Source organism: Eretmochelys imbricata, chromosome 2 (assembly GCF_965152235.1).
Source record: "Eretmochelys imbricata isolate rEreImb1 chromosome 2, rEreImb1.hap1, whole genome shotgun sequence".
Lineage (NCBI taxonomy): Eukaryota > Metazoa > Chordata > Testudines > Cheloniidae > Eretmochelys > Eretmochelys imbricata.
Genome location: NC_135573.1, coordinates 3,277,335 through 3,292,877, shown reverse-complemented (window position 1 = coordinate 3,292,877; position 15,543 = coordinate 3,277,335). Strand labels below are relative to the sequence as shown.

The 15,543-nt window shown below is 70.8% G+C and overlaps 1 protein-coding gene across 1 annotated transcript in view; it reads right to left on the bottom strand.

Moving 5' to 3' along the window:
* Positions 1-15,543, bottom strand: part of KIFC2 (kinesin family member C2) — a 50,517-nt gene that overhangs the window by 14,169 nt on the left and 20,805 nt on the right. The window contains exons 8-13 of the mRNA XM_077808802.1: positions 9,535-9,732; positions 3,832-4,005; positions 3,273-3,420; positions 2,864-2,994; positions 2,542-2,653; positions 956-1,137 (exon numbers count right to left, since the gene is read on the bottom strand). Coding sequence (XP_077664928.1) covers positions 956-1,137; positions 2,542-2,653; positions 2,864-2,994; positions 3,273-3,420; positions 3,832-4,005; positions 9,535-9,732 — 945 coding nt within the window. The remainder of the gene's footprint in view (positions 1-955; positions 1,138-2,541; positions 2,654-2,863; positions 2,995-3,272; positions 3,421-3,831; positions 4,006-9,534; positions 9,733-15,543) is intronic.

The window sequence follows — 15,543 nt, the reverse complement described above, 5'->3', positions numbered from 1 at the left end:
AATGCTTTCCCCCCTTCTGCCTGTCTCACTTCCCCGGTTCCTCTAGAGCGCTGCACCTCCCTGCACCCTGGAACTCCCTCCCCTCCCCCGCAGCGTTCTGGAGTCCCCCAAGCCCCTCCAGCATTCCAGGAGGCTCCATCTCCCCAGGTTCCAGGACACTATATCCCAGCTCCATTCCCTTCCCCACAGCGTTCTGGACCGCTCCAGGCTCTGCTCCCTTGGTAAGCATGGGGGGCACAGCCGTCGCCCCCATATCATCACAGTGCAGATGTGAGGGAGGTGGGGATGGAGTGGGGCACATGCCCCGGCCTGCCCTCCCTCATTCCCAAGAGCTGCCAGGCAGTGCAGCTCCCTGGGGGGCCTGCCGGCCGCATGGCAGCTCTATGGAGGGGCTCCTGGTAATGCAGCCCATCCAGGGGGCCCTCCCCCCATCCACACAACTGCCCCAATCGCTGGGCTGCTGCTGCCCCCGCAGCTGCCAGGGGACGGCCCTTCGGCTGAGTCACACAGGCGCTGTGCCTCCCAGCCCGGGGCGGAGACCAGCACTGACATGGCCAAGGGGCGCAGCACCCCTGGCATGGGCACAATGAGGGGAAGGGAGAGCTAAGTGTCTGGCTGCAAATGCTGCCTTGAGAGCCACCCCTCCCATCTCCCCCACCCCGGCCTGGGGGGCCACAGCTCTGAGGTGAAGATGCCCGTGGGCCCGGCCAGGGCACCGAGTCCCCAGGCATGGCGCGGGTCTGAGAAACAGGCAGGGGGTGGCTCAGATCCAGTCCTGCCACCAGAATGCCCCCGGGGGCCCTGACTGCCAGGAGCTTGGGTGGCACCTGGGCCCCCAGCTCATGGCCGGCACCGCCCGGGGTTCGGGGCAGGAGGGTGGCCGAGCCGGGGTCCCCAGTCTGACACAGATGGGATGGGGCACGGCGGGGCGGGAGGGAGTCGGGCAGCGGGTCACCTCCTCCTGTGTGGCCTCCGGCAGGAAGACCTTGTCCAGCTCGAAGGTCCTCTCCTTGCCCTTGTAGCGGGCGGTGATGCTGCTGTCACTGCCGGGCTCCGTGCTGACGGCCGTGCTCACCTCCCCCTCCCGCTGGTCCACCTCCGTCACCGGCTTCAGCCGGCACAGCACCCGGATGTTCCCTGGGGGCAGAGACGCAGGGTCACGGGGGCTCTGCGGGGCCCTGGAAACTGGAGTCCTCTACACGCGACAGCCAGGGGCCTGCCACGCTGCCCTCAGCCCTGCCTGGCACCCTCAGGCTCCATGGCCCAGCCAGCCCCTGGCCAATCAGTGCCAATGGATGCCTGGCCCATGAGAAGCCAGGCTGAGACCGCTACCCACCGGCCCCAGAGCCGCCCGCAGACAGGCTCACCCTGCAGCCAGGGCCGAAGCCAGCCCTGCGGGACCCCACAGCGAGTGTCTCCGAGCCAGCTGCTCCCTGTGCAGGGCAGAAGCCAGTACTGAGCCGGGGCGGCCTGGGAAGGGCGCTGTCCCACTGCGGAGGGGAACACATTTGATCCCGTCCCTGCCCAGCGCCCTGAGCCATGGCTGTGGGGAGCAGGGCACGCTGGAAGTGGGCGAGGAGCACTCCCGCCCTGGGCAGAGCCCGAGTGGCACCACGGCAAGGTGGGACCCACCAGCAGCGCCAAGGCCTGAGCTGCCCCCAGAGACCAGGCAGTGACCTGCCGCAAACATGCCCCCACTATGCCCCATCGGCCCGCTCCCCCAGGCTGCAGCCACACACAGGCTGGGAGGGGGTGCAGGAGCCAGGGGAGGGCAAGTCTAGGGTCTCCGGTATTTGGGGAGGGCTCTCCATTGGCAGCTAAGTCCCTTAATGGCTCACTGGGGGACCCTTGGGTCCCAGCCCAGTGGGCACTGCCTTCTTCGGAGCTCTGCCCCCACACCCGGGGTATGCTCCCGTCACCGCCGGGGTGCAGCCCTGGCTCCTCAAAGCATCTGTCCTGGCCCAGACCCATTGGAAGGGACGTCTAAAGAGGCTTCTGTGGCTGGAGGTCCCAGCTCAGCCCCCGGGTGTGGGCCTGGGCAGGGAGGGCTCCAGGGACAGGCGCAAGAGCCTGAACCCTGGACCAAGCCAGGGGCTCTGGGGGTCAGCGCAGGTGCCCGAGCCCTGGGCTGGGCTGGGGGCGGGTCACAGGGTCCTGGTGGCCAGGAGCCAGGACCACACCTGGTTTCCACTGGGGCTGAACCCAGCTCAATGTGAACTGCAGGAGCAGGAGGCGGAGCAGGAACGCCTTGGCTCCTCCCACACAGCTGCTCAGCCAATGAAACACAAGAGGTAGCTGCGCCAAGCTGTCACTGGCTGCTCAGTGACCCAGCGGGCAGGTGGTGACACCTGAGAGCCAGTTAACCCTTTCCCGCCTGCCGCACCCCCCATGCTCGGCTCTGGACCGACCCAACCCAGGAGAGCGACCTGCCATCCCAGGCACCCTGGGGCCTCTGCTGGGTGGGGCGAGGGGCCCATCCAGCCCCGCCCATGGCCCCCGCACTGAATCCATCCCCTGCCACCCTCCCCCAGCCCTTCGCACCTTTCAGCTCCACCAGCTGGGCGTGGTACTTTTTGCGCAGCAGCACCTCGTGCTGGTATTTCCACTGCAGGTCCCGGCTGGCCTCCGACGCCTCGCTGGCGGCCGAGCACATCTAGGGGGACAGGGACACTCAGCCCCCGCCGGGCCCCCGCAGAGAGCCAGCCTGAGCGCCCAGCGCCGCTGGTGTTGGGGGCAGGAGGCTGGGGGAACAGGAGCAACTGCCCCTTTCCCCTGGACGGGCCTCCCCTGCCCCCTCCATTCCCCGTGGGCGAGCCCCGCTTCTCCCCGACAGGCTGTCCCCCAGCAGCCTCCCCAGCCTCACCTGTCTCCTGGCCTCCCGGATGGCTGCCTCGTAGAACTCGGAGAAGTCACGCACCTGGCTGCGCAGGCTGGAGTAGCTGGTTTTCATGCCCTTGAGGATGGGCTGCAGCGTGGCCAGGCGCCTCTGGACACCTGCCAGGGGAGCAGAGACCGGGGGCAGCTGCCCTCAGAAACAGGCCCTAGCTAGTCCATCCCCCCCACCCCTGCCCCACACAGGGATCCACTCCGCAGGGCTGGAATCTGCTCCCATCGAGCGCAGGGGATCCACTCCCCAGGGATCAGCTCCCCGGGAGGCAGCACCAGGATCTGATCCCAGCAGGGACTAGCGTTGTGCGCTCACGGCTCAGGATCCCCTCCTGACCAGGGGCTTTCGGAGACGCTTCCCCAGCCCCTCCCCAGGCCGGCGGTACCTGTCAGCTGCTCGCGGAGCTGCTCCAGGTGCTGCTCCGAGCACTCCGAGGCCTCCTTGACGGCCTCCTCCTTCTGGGCTTCCAGGTGGCTGATCTCCCGCAGCAGCTCCTCCCGCAGCTTGGTGATCTCACACTCGTAGGCAGAGATCTGCAGGTGGGGAGACCCTCGGGTCACCAGGGAGGGCTCGTCTGGCCCTCCCCAGGGGCTGTGGGGGTCACATGAGTGAGGGACGGGGCTCCTGGCTATGGCCTGGGGGGAGGTCGGTCCCTCCACAGGTGAGCGTCTGCTCTGGGGGCTGGACGGAGCAACTCCATTCCCCACCTCCACCTGCCGTGCCTGGGCCCCGGGGACCTGCCCCCTCTTTCGTGGGGTCTGGGCTACTGGAATGCAAGGCTGGGCTACCCTCCCGTGGCCGATGGCCACCCCCAGGGTTGGGTCTCTATGTCAGGGGATGCGGCTCTCAGCAAAGGAGCAAGGAGCCATGGACGGCGGTATTCTGCCTGCGAGGGCACAAGTTTGAATCCCACCCACCCTGTCCACGGTGCCGCTCTCGCTCACCTTGTCTCGCAGCCCAGCAGTCACCTCCTCCGAGCCTTGCAGCTGCTCCGCCAGCCGCTGGCACCGCTCCCCCTGGCTGCAGAGCTGCTCCTGCAGCCCCCGGTTCCGCTCCTCGGCCTCCACCAGAGACCTCAGGGTCGTGGGGGACTCCACCTCCACCGTCTGGGTCACATACTAGAGACGTGAAACGGACGCTGTGAGGGGCTGGGGGCGTGACTGCCCCCTGCTGGGGGAATCAGACCTTTCTCTGTGTGGGTGGGTGGGTGTGACTGCCCCCTGCTGGGGGAATCAGACCTTTCTCTGTGTGGGTGGGTGTGGGTGTGACTGCCCCCTGCTGGGGGAATCAGACCTTTCTCTGTGTGGGTGTGGGTGTGGGTGTGGGTGACTGCCCCCTGCTGGGGGAATCAGACCCGTGTGGGTGTGGGTGTGGGTGACTCCCCCTGCTGGGGGAATCAGACCCGTGTGGGTGTGGGTGTGGGTGTGACTGCCCCCTGCTGGGGCAATCAGACCGGTGTGGGTGGGTGTGACTGCCCCCTGCTGGGGCAATCAGACCCGTGTGGGTGTGGGTGGGTGTGACTGCCCCCTGCTGGGGCAATCAGACCCGTGTGGGTGTGGGTGGGTGTGACTGCCCCCTGCTGGGGCAATCAGACCCGTGTGGGTGTGGGTGACTCCCCCTGCTGGGGCAATCAGACCCGTGTGGGTGTGGGGGTGGGTGTGACTGCCCCCTGCTGGGGCAATCAGACCCGTGTGGGTGTGGGTGGGTGTGACTGCCCCCTGCTGGGGCAATCAGACCCGTGTGGGTGGGTGTGACTGCCCCCTGCTGGGACAATCAGACCCGTGTGGGTGTGGGTGACTCCCCCTGCTGGGGCAATCAGACCGGTGTGGGTGGGTGTGACTGCCCCCTGCTGGGGGAATCAGACCCGTGTGGGTGTGGGTGGGTGTGACTGCCCCCTGCTGGGGCAATCAGACCCGTGTGGGTGGGTGTGACTGCCCCCTGCTGGGGGAATCAGACCCGTGTGGGTGTGGGGGTGTGTGTGACTGCCCCCTGCTGGGGGAATCAGACCCGTGTGGGTGTGGGTGTGGGTGTGTGTGACTGCCCCCTGCTGGGGGAATCAGACCTTTCTGTGTGTGGGTGTGTGGGTGGGTGTGTGTGACTGCCCCCTGCTGGGGGAATCAGACCGGTGTGGGTGGGGGTGTGGGTGACTGCCCCCTGCTGGGGGAATCAGACCAGTGTGGGTGTGGGTGACTGCCCCCTGCTGGGGGAATCAGACCCGTGTGGGTGTGTGTGACTGCCCCCTGCTGGGGCAATCAGACCGGTGTGGGTGTGGGTGTGGGTGACTGCCCCCTGCTGGGGGAATCAGACCGGTGTGGGTGTGGGGGTGTGTGACTGCCCCCTGCTGGGGGAATCAGACCGGTGTGGGTGTGGGGGTGTGTGTGACTGCCCCCTGCTGGGGGAATCAGACCCGTGTGGGTGTGGGTGTGGGTGTGGGTGACTGCCCCCTGCTGGGGGAATCAGACCCGTGTGGGTGTGGGTGTGGGTGACTCCCCCTGCTGGGGGAATCAGACCCGTGTGGGTGTGGGTGTGGGTGTGGGTGACTGCCCCCTGCTGGGGCAATCAGACCGGTGTGGGTGTGTGTGACTGCCCCCTGCTGGGGGAATCAGACCCGTGTGGGTGGGTGTGGGTGTGTGTGACTGCCCCCTGCTGGGGGAATCAGACCCATGTGGGTGTGGGTGTGGGTGTGTGTGACTGCCCCCTGCTGGGGGAATCAGACCCATGTGGGTGTGGGTGTGGGTGACTCCCCCTGCTGGGGGAATCAGACCCGTGTGGGTGTGGGTGACTGCCCCCTGCTGGGGGAATCAGACCGGTGTGGGTGTGGGGGTGTGGGTGACTGCCCCCTGCTGGGGGAATCAGACCAGTGTGGGTGTGGGTGTGGGTGACTGCCCCCTGCTGGGGCAATCAGACCCGTGTGGGTGTGGGTGGGTGTGACTGCCCCCTGCTGGGGCAATCAGAGCGGTGTGGGTGGGTGTGACTGCCCCCTGCTGGGGGAATCAGACCCGTGTGGGTGTGGGTGTGTGTGACTGCCCCCTGCTGGGGGAATCAGACCCGTGTGGGTGTGGGTGGGTGTGAGTGACTCCCCCTGCTGGGGGAATCAGACCCGTGTGGGTGTGGGTGGGGGTGTGAGTGACTCCCCCTGCTGGGGCAATCAGACCGGTGTGGGTGTGGGGGTGTGGGTGACTGCCCCCTGCTGGGGGAATCAGACCCGTGTGGGTGTGGGTGTGGGTGACTGCCCCCTGCTGGGGGAATCAGACCCGTGTGGGTGTGGGGGTGTGGGTGACTGCCCCCTGCTGGGGGAATCAGACCGGTGTGGGTGTGGGGGTGTGGGTGACTGCCCCCTGCTGGGGGAATCAGACCCGTGTGGGTGTGGGTGACTGCCCCCTGCTGGGGGAATCAGACCGGTGTGGGTGTGGGGGTGTGGGTGACTGCCCCCTGCTGGGGCAATCAGACCCGTGTGGGTGTGGGGGTGGGTGTGACTGCCCCCTGCTGGGGGAATCAGACCCGTGTGGGTGTGGGGGTGTGGGTGACTGCCCCCTGCTGGGGGAATCAGACCGGTGTGGGTGTGGGGGTGTGGGTGACTGCCCCCTGCTGGGGCAATCAGACCCGTGTGGGTGTGGGGTGTGGGTGACTGCCCCCTGCTGGGGCAATCAGACCCGTGTGGGTGTGGGGGTGTGGGTCACTGCCCCCTGCTGGGGCAATCAGACCCGTGGGGGGGTGGGGGGGTGGGTGACTGCCCCCTGCTGGGGGAATCAGACCCGTGTGGGTGTGGGGGGGTGGGTGACTGCCCCCTGCTGGGGCAATCAGACCCGGTGTGGGTGTGGGGGTGGGTGTGACTGCCCCCTGCTGGGGGAATCAGACCCGTGTGGGTGTGGGGGTGGGTGTGACTGCCCCCTGCTGGGGGAATCAGACCCGTGTGGGTGTGGGGGTGGGTGTGACTGCCCCCTGCTGGGGGAATCAGACCCGTGTGGGTGTGGGGGTGGGTGTGACTGCCCCCTGCTGGGGCAATCAGACCCGTGTGGGTGTGGGGGTGTGTGACTGCCCCCTGCTGGGGCAATCAGACCCGTGTGGGTGTGGGTGACTGCCCCCTGCTGGGGGAATCAGAGCCGTGTGGGTGTGGGGGGTGTGTGACTGCCCCCTGCTGGGGCAATCAGACCCGTGTGGGTGTGGGTGACTGCCCCCTGCTGGGGGAATCAGACCCGTGTGGGTGTGGGGGGGTGGGTGACTGCCCCCTGCTGGGGCAATCAGACCCGTGTGGGGTGTGGGGGTGGGTGTGACTGCCCCCTGCTGGGGCAATCAGACCGGTGTGGGTGTGGGGGTGTGGGTGTGACTGCCCCCTGCTGGGGCAATCAGACCCGTGTGGGTGTGGGTGGGTGTGACTGCCCCCTGCTGGGGGAATCAGAGCCGTGTGGGTGTGGGGGTGGGGGTGACTGCCCCCTGCTGGGGGAATCAGACCGGTGTGGGTGTGGGTGTGGGTGTGGGTGTGGGTGTGGGTGACTGCCCCCTGCTGGGGCAATCAGACCCGTGTGGGTGTGGGTGACTGCCCCCTGCTGGGGGAATCAGACCGGTGTGGGTGTGGGGGTGTGGGTGACTGCCCCCTGCTGGGGCAATCAGACCCGTGTGGGTGTGGGGGTGGGTGTGACTGCCCCCTGCTGGGGGAATCAGACCCGTGTGGGTGTGGGGGTGGGTGACTGCCCCCTGCTGGGGGAATCAGACCGGTGTGGGTGTGGGGGTGTGGGTGACTGCCCCCTGCTGGGGGAATCAGACCCGTGTGGGTGTGGGGGTGGGTGACTGCCCCCTGCTGGGGGAATCAGACCCGTGTGGGTGTGTGTGACTGCCCCCTGCTGGGGGAATCAGACCCGTGTGGGTGTGGGGGGGTGGGTGACTGCCCCCTGCTGGGGGAATCAGAGCCGTGTGGGTGTGGGGGTGGGTGTGACCTGCCCCCTGCTGGGGGAATCAGACCCGTGTGGGGTGTGGGTGTGTGTGACTGCCCCCTGCTGGGGGAATCAGAGCCGTGTGGGTGTGGGGGGTGTGGGTGACTGCCCCCTGCTGGGGGAATCAGACCCGTGTGGGTGTGGGGGGGTGGGTGACTGCCCCCTGCTGGGGGAATCAGAGCCGTGTGGGTGTGGGGGGGTGGGTGACTGCCCCCTGCTGGGGCAATCAGACCCGTGTGGGTGTGGGGGTGGGGGTCACTGCCCCCTGCTGGGGGAATCAGAGCCGTGTGGGTGTGGGGGTGGGTGACTGCCCCCTGCTGGGGGAATCAGACCCGTGTGGGTGGGGGTGACTCCCCCTGCTGGGGCAATCAGACCCGTGTGGGTGTGGGGGTGGGTGTGACTGCCCCCTGCTGGGGGAATCAGACCCGTGTGGGTGTGGGGGTGTGTGACTGCCCCCTGCTGGGGGAATCAGACCCGTGTGGGTGTGGGTGTGGGTGACTGCCCCCTGCTGGGGCAATCAGACCCGTGTGGGTGTGGGTGTGGGTGACTGCCCCCTGCTGGGGGAATCAGACCCGTGTGGGTGTGGGGGTGGGTGACTGCCCCCTGCTGGGGCAATCAGACCCGTGTGGGTGTGGGGGGTGGGGGTCACTGCCCCCTGCTGGGGCAATCAGACCCGTGTGGGTGGGGGGTGACTCCCCCTGCTGGGGCAATCAGACCCGTGTGGGTGTGGGGGTGGGGGTCACTGCCCCCTGCTGGGGCAATCAGACCCGTGTGGGTGTGGGGGTGGGGGTCACTGCCCCCTGCTGGGGCAATCAGACCCGTGTGGGTGTGGGGGTGGGGGTGACTCCCCCTGCTGGGGCAATCAGACCCGTGTGGGTGTGGGGGTGGGGGTCACTGCCCCCTGCTGGGGCAATCAGACCCGTGTGGGTGGGGGTGACTCCCCCTGCTGGGGCAATCAGACCCGTGTGGGGGTGGGTGTTACTGCCCCCTGCTGGGGCAATCAGAGCCGTGTGGGTGTGGGGGTGGGTGTGACTGCCCCCTGCTGGGGCAATCAGACCCGTGTGGGTGTGGGGGTGGGGTGTGACTGCCCCCTGCTGGGGCAATCAGACCCGTGTGGGTGTGGGGGTGGGGGTCACTGCCCCCTGCTGGGGCAATCAGACCTGTGTGGGTGTGGGGGTGTGGGTGACTGCCCCCTGCTGGGGCAATCAGACCCGTGTGGGTGTGGGGGTGGGGTGTGACTGCCCCCTGCTGGGGGAATCAGACCCGTGTGGGTGTGGGGGTGGGGGTCACTGCCCCCTGCTGGGGCAATCAGACCGGTGTGGGTGTGGGGGTGTGGGTGACTGCCCCCTGCTGGGGCAATCAGACCCGTGTGGGTGTGGGGGTGGGGGTCACTGCCCCCTGCTGGGGCAATCAGACCCGTGTGGGTGTGGGGGGTGGGGGTGACTGCCCCCTGCTGGGGGAATCAGACCGGTGTGGGTGTGGGGGTGGGGGTCACTGCCCCCTGCTGGGGCAATCAGACCCGTGTGGGTGTGGGGGTGGGTGTGACTGCCCCCTCTGGGGCAATCAGACCCGTGTGGGTGTGGGGGTGGGTGACTGCCCCCTGCTGGGGCAATCAGACCTGTGCGCACATGTGTGAGAGCAAGAGGCTGTGCGTGGCCTCTAGAGGCCGCAGAGGCAAACTGGGGCCCCGAGAGGCAGGCCCGGAGCTGGGCTCACCTGTACGTCGGGGGGCCGGTTCTGCTGGGTCTCCAGCGCGAGCTGCAGCTCCTGTATCCGCTCGTCCAGCCTGCGCACCTCCTGCCCCTTCCGCCACTGCACGGCGCTGGCCTGCCCCTCCAGGCGCACCAGCTGCTCCACCTTCTGCTGCAGGGAGGTCTCCAGGTGCTGCACCCTGGACCTCAGGCCCTCGTTCTCCTGCAGGGGCCGTGGGCAGGCCGTGGTTACGTGCCAGGAGGCTCCTCGGGGACCTACCTGGCCGGATCTCCCGGCACAGTGCGTGAGTGTGGACACAGGGGCGCCAGCCGGGAGCGGGTCTTTGGAGCTCAGGGTCCTGCATCCCACAGTGGTAGTGATGCGGGGGCTGGGCATCGGGGGACTCTGGCGGTCAGTGACACGGGGCTGGATGGGGGGGCAGGGATCTAGGGGTGAGTGATGGGGGGGCTAGGCGGGGAGGCTGTAGGGGTCAGTGACATGGGGGTTGGGTGGGAGTAGGGCTCTGGGTCAGCAAGAGGGGCCCCGTTCACCTTGGCCAGCATGGCAGAGGACTGGGCACAGGGGGGGTGGGAAGGCACTGGGTCACCTTGGCCAGCATGGCAGAGGGCTGGGAACGGGGAGGGGCTCTAGGGGGTCAGCGAGGGGGGTGAGGGTGGGGTGGGGGGCAGTGGGTCACCTTGGCCAACATGGCAGAGGGCTGAGCACAGGGGGGGCGGGGGGGCAGTGGGTCACCTTGGCCAGCGTGGCAGAGGGCTGGGTATGGGGGGGCAGTGGGTCACCTTGGCCAACATGGCAGAGGGCTGAGCACAGGGGAGGTGGGGGGGCAGTGGGTGACCTTGGCCAGCGTGGCAGAGGGCTGGGCACAGGGCGGATGGGGGGGCAGTGGGTCACCTTGGCCAGCGTGGCAGAGGGCTGGGCACAGGGGGGGCGGGGGGGGGCAGTGGGTCACCTTGGCCAGCGTGGCAGAGGGCTGGGCACAGGGCGGGCGGGGGGGGCAGTGGGTCACCTTGGCCAGCGTGGCAGAGGGCTGGGCACGGGGGGGGCGGGGGGGGCAGTGGGTCACCTTGGCCAGCGTGGCAGAGGGCTGGGCACGGGGGGGCGGGGGGGGCAGTGGGTCACCTTGGCCAGCGTGGCAGAGGGCTGGGCACGGGGGGGCGGGGGGGGCAGTGGGTCACCTTGGCCAGCGTGGCAGAGGGCTGGGCACATGGGGGGCGGGGGGGCAGTGGGTCACCTTGGACAGCGTGGCAGAGGGCTGGGCATGGGGGGGCAGTGGGTCACCTTGGACAGCGTGGCAGAGGGCTGGGCATGGGGGGGCGGGGGGGCAGTGGGTCACCTTGGCCAGCGTGGCAGAGGGCTGGGCACAGGGCGGATGGGGGGGCAGTGGGTCACCTTGGCCAGCGTGGCAGAGGGCTGGGCATGGGGGGCGGGGGGGGCAGTGGATCACCTTGGCCAGCGTGGCAGAGGGCTGGGCACGGGGGGGCGGGGGGGGCAGTGGGTCACCTTGGCCAGCGTGGCAGAGGGCTGGGCATGGGGGGGCGGGGGGGCAGTGGGTCACCTTGGCCAGCGTGGCAGAGGGCTGGGCATGGGGGGGCGGGGGGGGCAGTGGGTCACCTTGGCCAGTGTGGCAGAGGGCTGGGCACAGGGGGGGCGGGGGGGGCAGTGGGTCACCTTGGCCAGCGTGGCAGAGGGCTGGGCACGGGGGGGCGGGGGGGGCAGTGGGTCACCTTGGCCAGCGTGGCAGAGGGCTGGGCATGGGGGGGCGGGGGGGGGCAGTGGGTCACCTTGGCCAGCATGGCAGAGGGCTGGGCATGGGGGGGGCGGGGGGGGCAGTGGGTCACCTTGGCCAGCGTGGCAGAGGGCTGGGCATGGGGGGCGGGGGGGGGCAGTGGGTCACCTTGGCCAGCGTGGCAGAGGGCTGGGCATGGGGGGGCGGGGGGGGCAGTGGGTCACCTTGGCCAGCGTGGCAGAGGGCTGGGCACAGGGGGGGCGGGGGGGGCAGTGGGTCACCTTGGCCAGCGTGGCAGAGGGCTGGGCATGGGGGGGCGGGGGGGGCAGTGGGTCACCTTGGCCAGCGTGGCAGAGGGCTGGGCACAGGAGGGGCGGGGGGGGCAGTGGGTCACCTTGGCCAGCGTGGCAGAGGGCTGGGCATGGGGGGGCGGGGGGGGCAGTGGGTCACCTTGGCCAGCGTGGCAGAGGGCTGGGCATGGGGGGGCGGGGGGGGCAGTGGGTCACCTTGGCCAGCGTGGCAGAGGGCTGGGCATGGGGGGGTGGGGGGGGGCAGTGGGTCACCTTGGCCAGCGTGGCAGAGGGCTGGGCATGGGGGGGCGGGGGGGGCAGTGGGTCACCTTGGCCAGCGTGGCAGAGGGCTGGGCACAGGGGGGCGGGGGGGGCAGTGGGTCACCTTGGCCAGCGTGGCAGAGGGCTGGGTATGGGGGGGCAGTGGGTCACCTTGGCCAACATGGCAGAGGGCTGAGCACAGGGGAGGTGGGGGGGCAGTGGGTGACCTTGGCCAGCGTGGCAGAGGGCTGGGCACAGGGCGGATGGGGGGGCAGTGGGTCACCTTGGCCAGCGTGGCAGAGGGCTGGGCACAGGGCGGGCGGGGGGGGCAGTGGGTCACCTTGGCCAGCGTGGCAGAGGGCTGGGCACAGGGGGGGCGGGGGGGGCAGTGGGTCACCTTGGCCAGCGTGGCAGAGGGCTGGGCACAGGGCGGGCGGGGGGGGCAGTGGGTCACCTTGGCCAGCGTGGCAGAGGGCTGGGCACGGGGGGGGCGGGGGGGGCAGTGGGTCACCTTGGCCAGCGTGGCAGAGGGCTGGGCACGGGGGGGCGGGGGGGGCAGTGGGTCACCTTGGCCAGCGTGGCAGAGGGCTGGGCACAGGGGAGGCGGGGGGGGCAGTGGGTCACCTTGGCCAGCGTGGCAGAGGGCTGGGCACATGGGGGGCGGGGGGGCAGTGGGTCACCTTGGACAGCGTGGCAGAGGGCTGGGCATGGGGGGGCGGGGGGGCAGTGGGTCACCTTGGCCAGCGTGGCAGAGGGCTGGGCACAGGGCGGATGGGGGGGCAGTGGGTCACCTTGGCCAGCGTGGCAGAGGGCTGGGCATGGGGGGCGGGGGGGGCAGTGGATCACCTTGGCCAGCGTGGCAGAGGGCTGGGCACGGGGGGGCGGGGGGGGCAGTGGGTCACCTTGGCCAGCGTGGCAGAGGGCTGGGCATGGGGGGGCGGGGGGGCAGTGGGTCACCTTGGCCAGCGTGGCAGAGGGCTGGGCATGGGGGGGCGGGGGGGGCAGTGGGTCACCTTGGCCAGTGTGGCAGAGGGCTGGGCACAGGGGGGGCGGGGGGGGCAGTGGGTCACCTTGGCCAGCGTGGCAGAGGGCTGGGCACGGGGGGGCGGGGGGGGCAGTGGGTCACCTTGGCCAGCGTGGCAGAGGGCTGGGCATGGGGGGGCGGGGGGGGGCAGTGGGTCACCTTGGCCAGCATGGCAGAGGGCTGGGCATGGGGGGGGCGGGGGGGGCAGTGGGTCACCTTGGCCAGCGTGGCAGAGGGCTGGGCATGGGGGGCGGGGGGGGGGCAGTGGGTCACCTTGGCCAGCGTGGCAGAGGGCTGGGCATGGGGGGGCGGGGGGGGCAGTGGGTCACCTTGGCCAGTGTGGCAGAGGGCTGGGCATGGGGGGGCGGGGGGGGCAGTGGGTCACCTTGGCCAGCGTGGCAGAGGGCTGGGCACAGGGGGGGCGGGGGGGGCAGTGGGTCACCTTGGCCAGCGTGGCAGAGGGCTGGGCATGGGGGGGCAGGGGGGGCAGTGGGTCACCTTGGCCAGCGTGGCAGAGGGCTGGGCACAGGGCGGATGGGGGGGCAGTGGGTCACCTTGGCCAGCGTGGCAGAGGGCTGGGCATGGGGGGGCGGGGGGGGCAGTGGGTCACCTTGGCCAGCGTGGCAGAGGGCTGGGCATGGGGGGGCGGGGGGGGCAGTGGGTCACCTTGGCCAGCGTGGCAGAGGGCTGGGCATGGGGGGGCGGGGGGGGCAGTGGGTCACCTTGGCCAGCGTGGCAGAGGGCTGGGCATGGGGGGGTGGGGGGGGGCAGTGGGTCACCTTGGCCAGCGTGGCAGAGGGCTGGGCATGGGGGGGCGGGGGGGCAGTGGGTCACCTTGGCCAGCGTGGCAGAGGGCTGGGCATGGGGGGCGGGGGGGGCAGTGGGTCACCTTGGCCAGCGTGGCAGAGGGCTGGGCACAGGGGGGGCGGGGGGGGCAGTGGGTCACCTTGGCCAGCGTGGCAGAGGGCTGGGCATGGGGGGGCGGGGGGGGGCAGTGGGTCACCTTGGCCAGCGTGGCAGAGGGCTGGGCACGGGGGGGCGGGGGGGGCAGTGGGTCACCTTGGCCAGCGTGGCAGAGGGCTGGGCATGGGGGGGCGGGGGGGGGCAGTGGGTCACCTTGGCCAGCGTGGCAGAGGGCTGGGCATGGGGGGCGGGGGGGGCAGTGGGTCACCTTGGCCAGCATGGCAGAGGGCTGGGCACAGGGGGGGGCGGGGGGGCAGTGGGTCACCTTGGCCAGCGTGGCAGAGGGCTGGGCACAGGGGGGCGGGGGGGGCAGTGGGTCACCTTGGCCAGCGTGGCAGAGGGCTGGGCACAGGGGGGCGGGGGGGGCAGTGGGTCACCTTGGCCAGCGTGGCAGAGGGCTGGGCACGGGGGGGCGGGGGGGCAGTGGTTGACCTTGGCCAGCGTGGCAGAGGGCTGGGCACAGGGCGGATGGGGGGGCAGTGGGTCACCTTGGCCAGCGTGGCAGAGGGCTGGGCATGGGGGGCGGGGGGGGGCAGTGGGTCACCTTGGCCAGCGTGGCAGAGGGCTGGGCACGGGGGGGCGGGGGGGGCAGTGGGTCACCTTGGCCAGCGTGGCAGAGGGCTGGGCATGGGGGGGCGGGGGGGGCAGTGGGTCACCTTGGCCAGCGTGGCAGAGGGCTGGGCACGGGGGGGCGGGGGGGGCAGTGGGTCACCTTGGCCAGCGTGGCAGAGGGCTGGGCACAGGGGGGGCGGGGGGGGCAGTGGGTCACCTTGGCCAGCGTGGCAGAGGGCTGGGCATGGGGGGGCGGGGGGGGCAGTCGGTCACCTTGGCCAGCGTGGCAGAGGGCTGGGCACAGGGGGGGCGGGGGGGGCAGTGGGTCACCTTGGCCAGCGTGGCAGAGGGCTGGGCACAGGGGGGGCGGGGGGGGCAGTGGGTCACCTTGGCCAGCGTGGCAGAGGGCTGGGCATGGGGGGGCGGGGGGGGCAGTGGGTCACCTTGGCCAGCGTGGCAGAGGGCTGGGCACAGGGGGGCGGGGGGGGCAGTGGGTCACCTTGGCCAGCGTGGCAGAGGGCTGGGCACAGGGGGGCGGGGGGGGCAGTGGGTCACCTTGGCCAGCATGGCAGAGGGCTGGGCACAGGGCGGATGGGGGGGCAGTGGGTCACCTTGGCCAGCGTGGCAGAGGGCTGGGCATGGGGGGGCGGGGGGGGCAGTGGGTCACCTTGGCCAGCGTGGCAGAGGGCTGGGCACGGGGGGGCGGGGGGGGCAGTGGGTCACCTTGGCCAGCGTGGCAGAGGGCTGGGCATGGGGGGGCGGGGGGGGCAGTGGGTCACCTTGGCCAGCGTGGCAGAGGGCTGGGCACAGGGGGGGCGGGGGGGGCAGTGGGTCACCTTGGCCAGCGTGGCAGAGGGCTGGGCACAGGGGGGGCGGGGGGGCAGTGGGTCACCTTGGCCAGCGTGGCAGAGGGCTGGGCACAGGGGGGGCGGGGGGGGCAGTGGGTCACCTTGGCCAGCGTGGCAGAGGGCTGGGCACAGGGGGGGCGGGGGGGGCAGTGGGTCACCTTGGCCAGCGTGGCAGAGGGCTGGGCACAGGGGGGCGGGGGGGGCAGTGGGTCACCTTGGCCAGCGTGGCAGAGGGCTGGGCACAGGGGGGGCGGGGGGGGCAGTGGGTCACCTTGGCCAGCGTGGCAGAGGGCTGGGCACAGGGGGGCGGGGGGGGCAGTGGGTCACCTTGGCCAGCGTGGCAGAGGG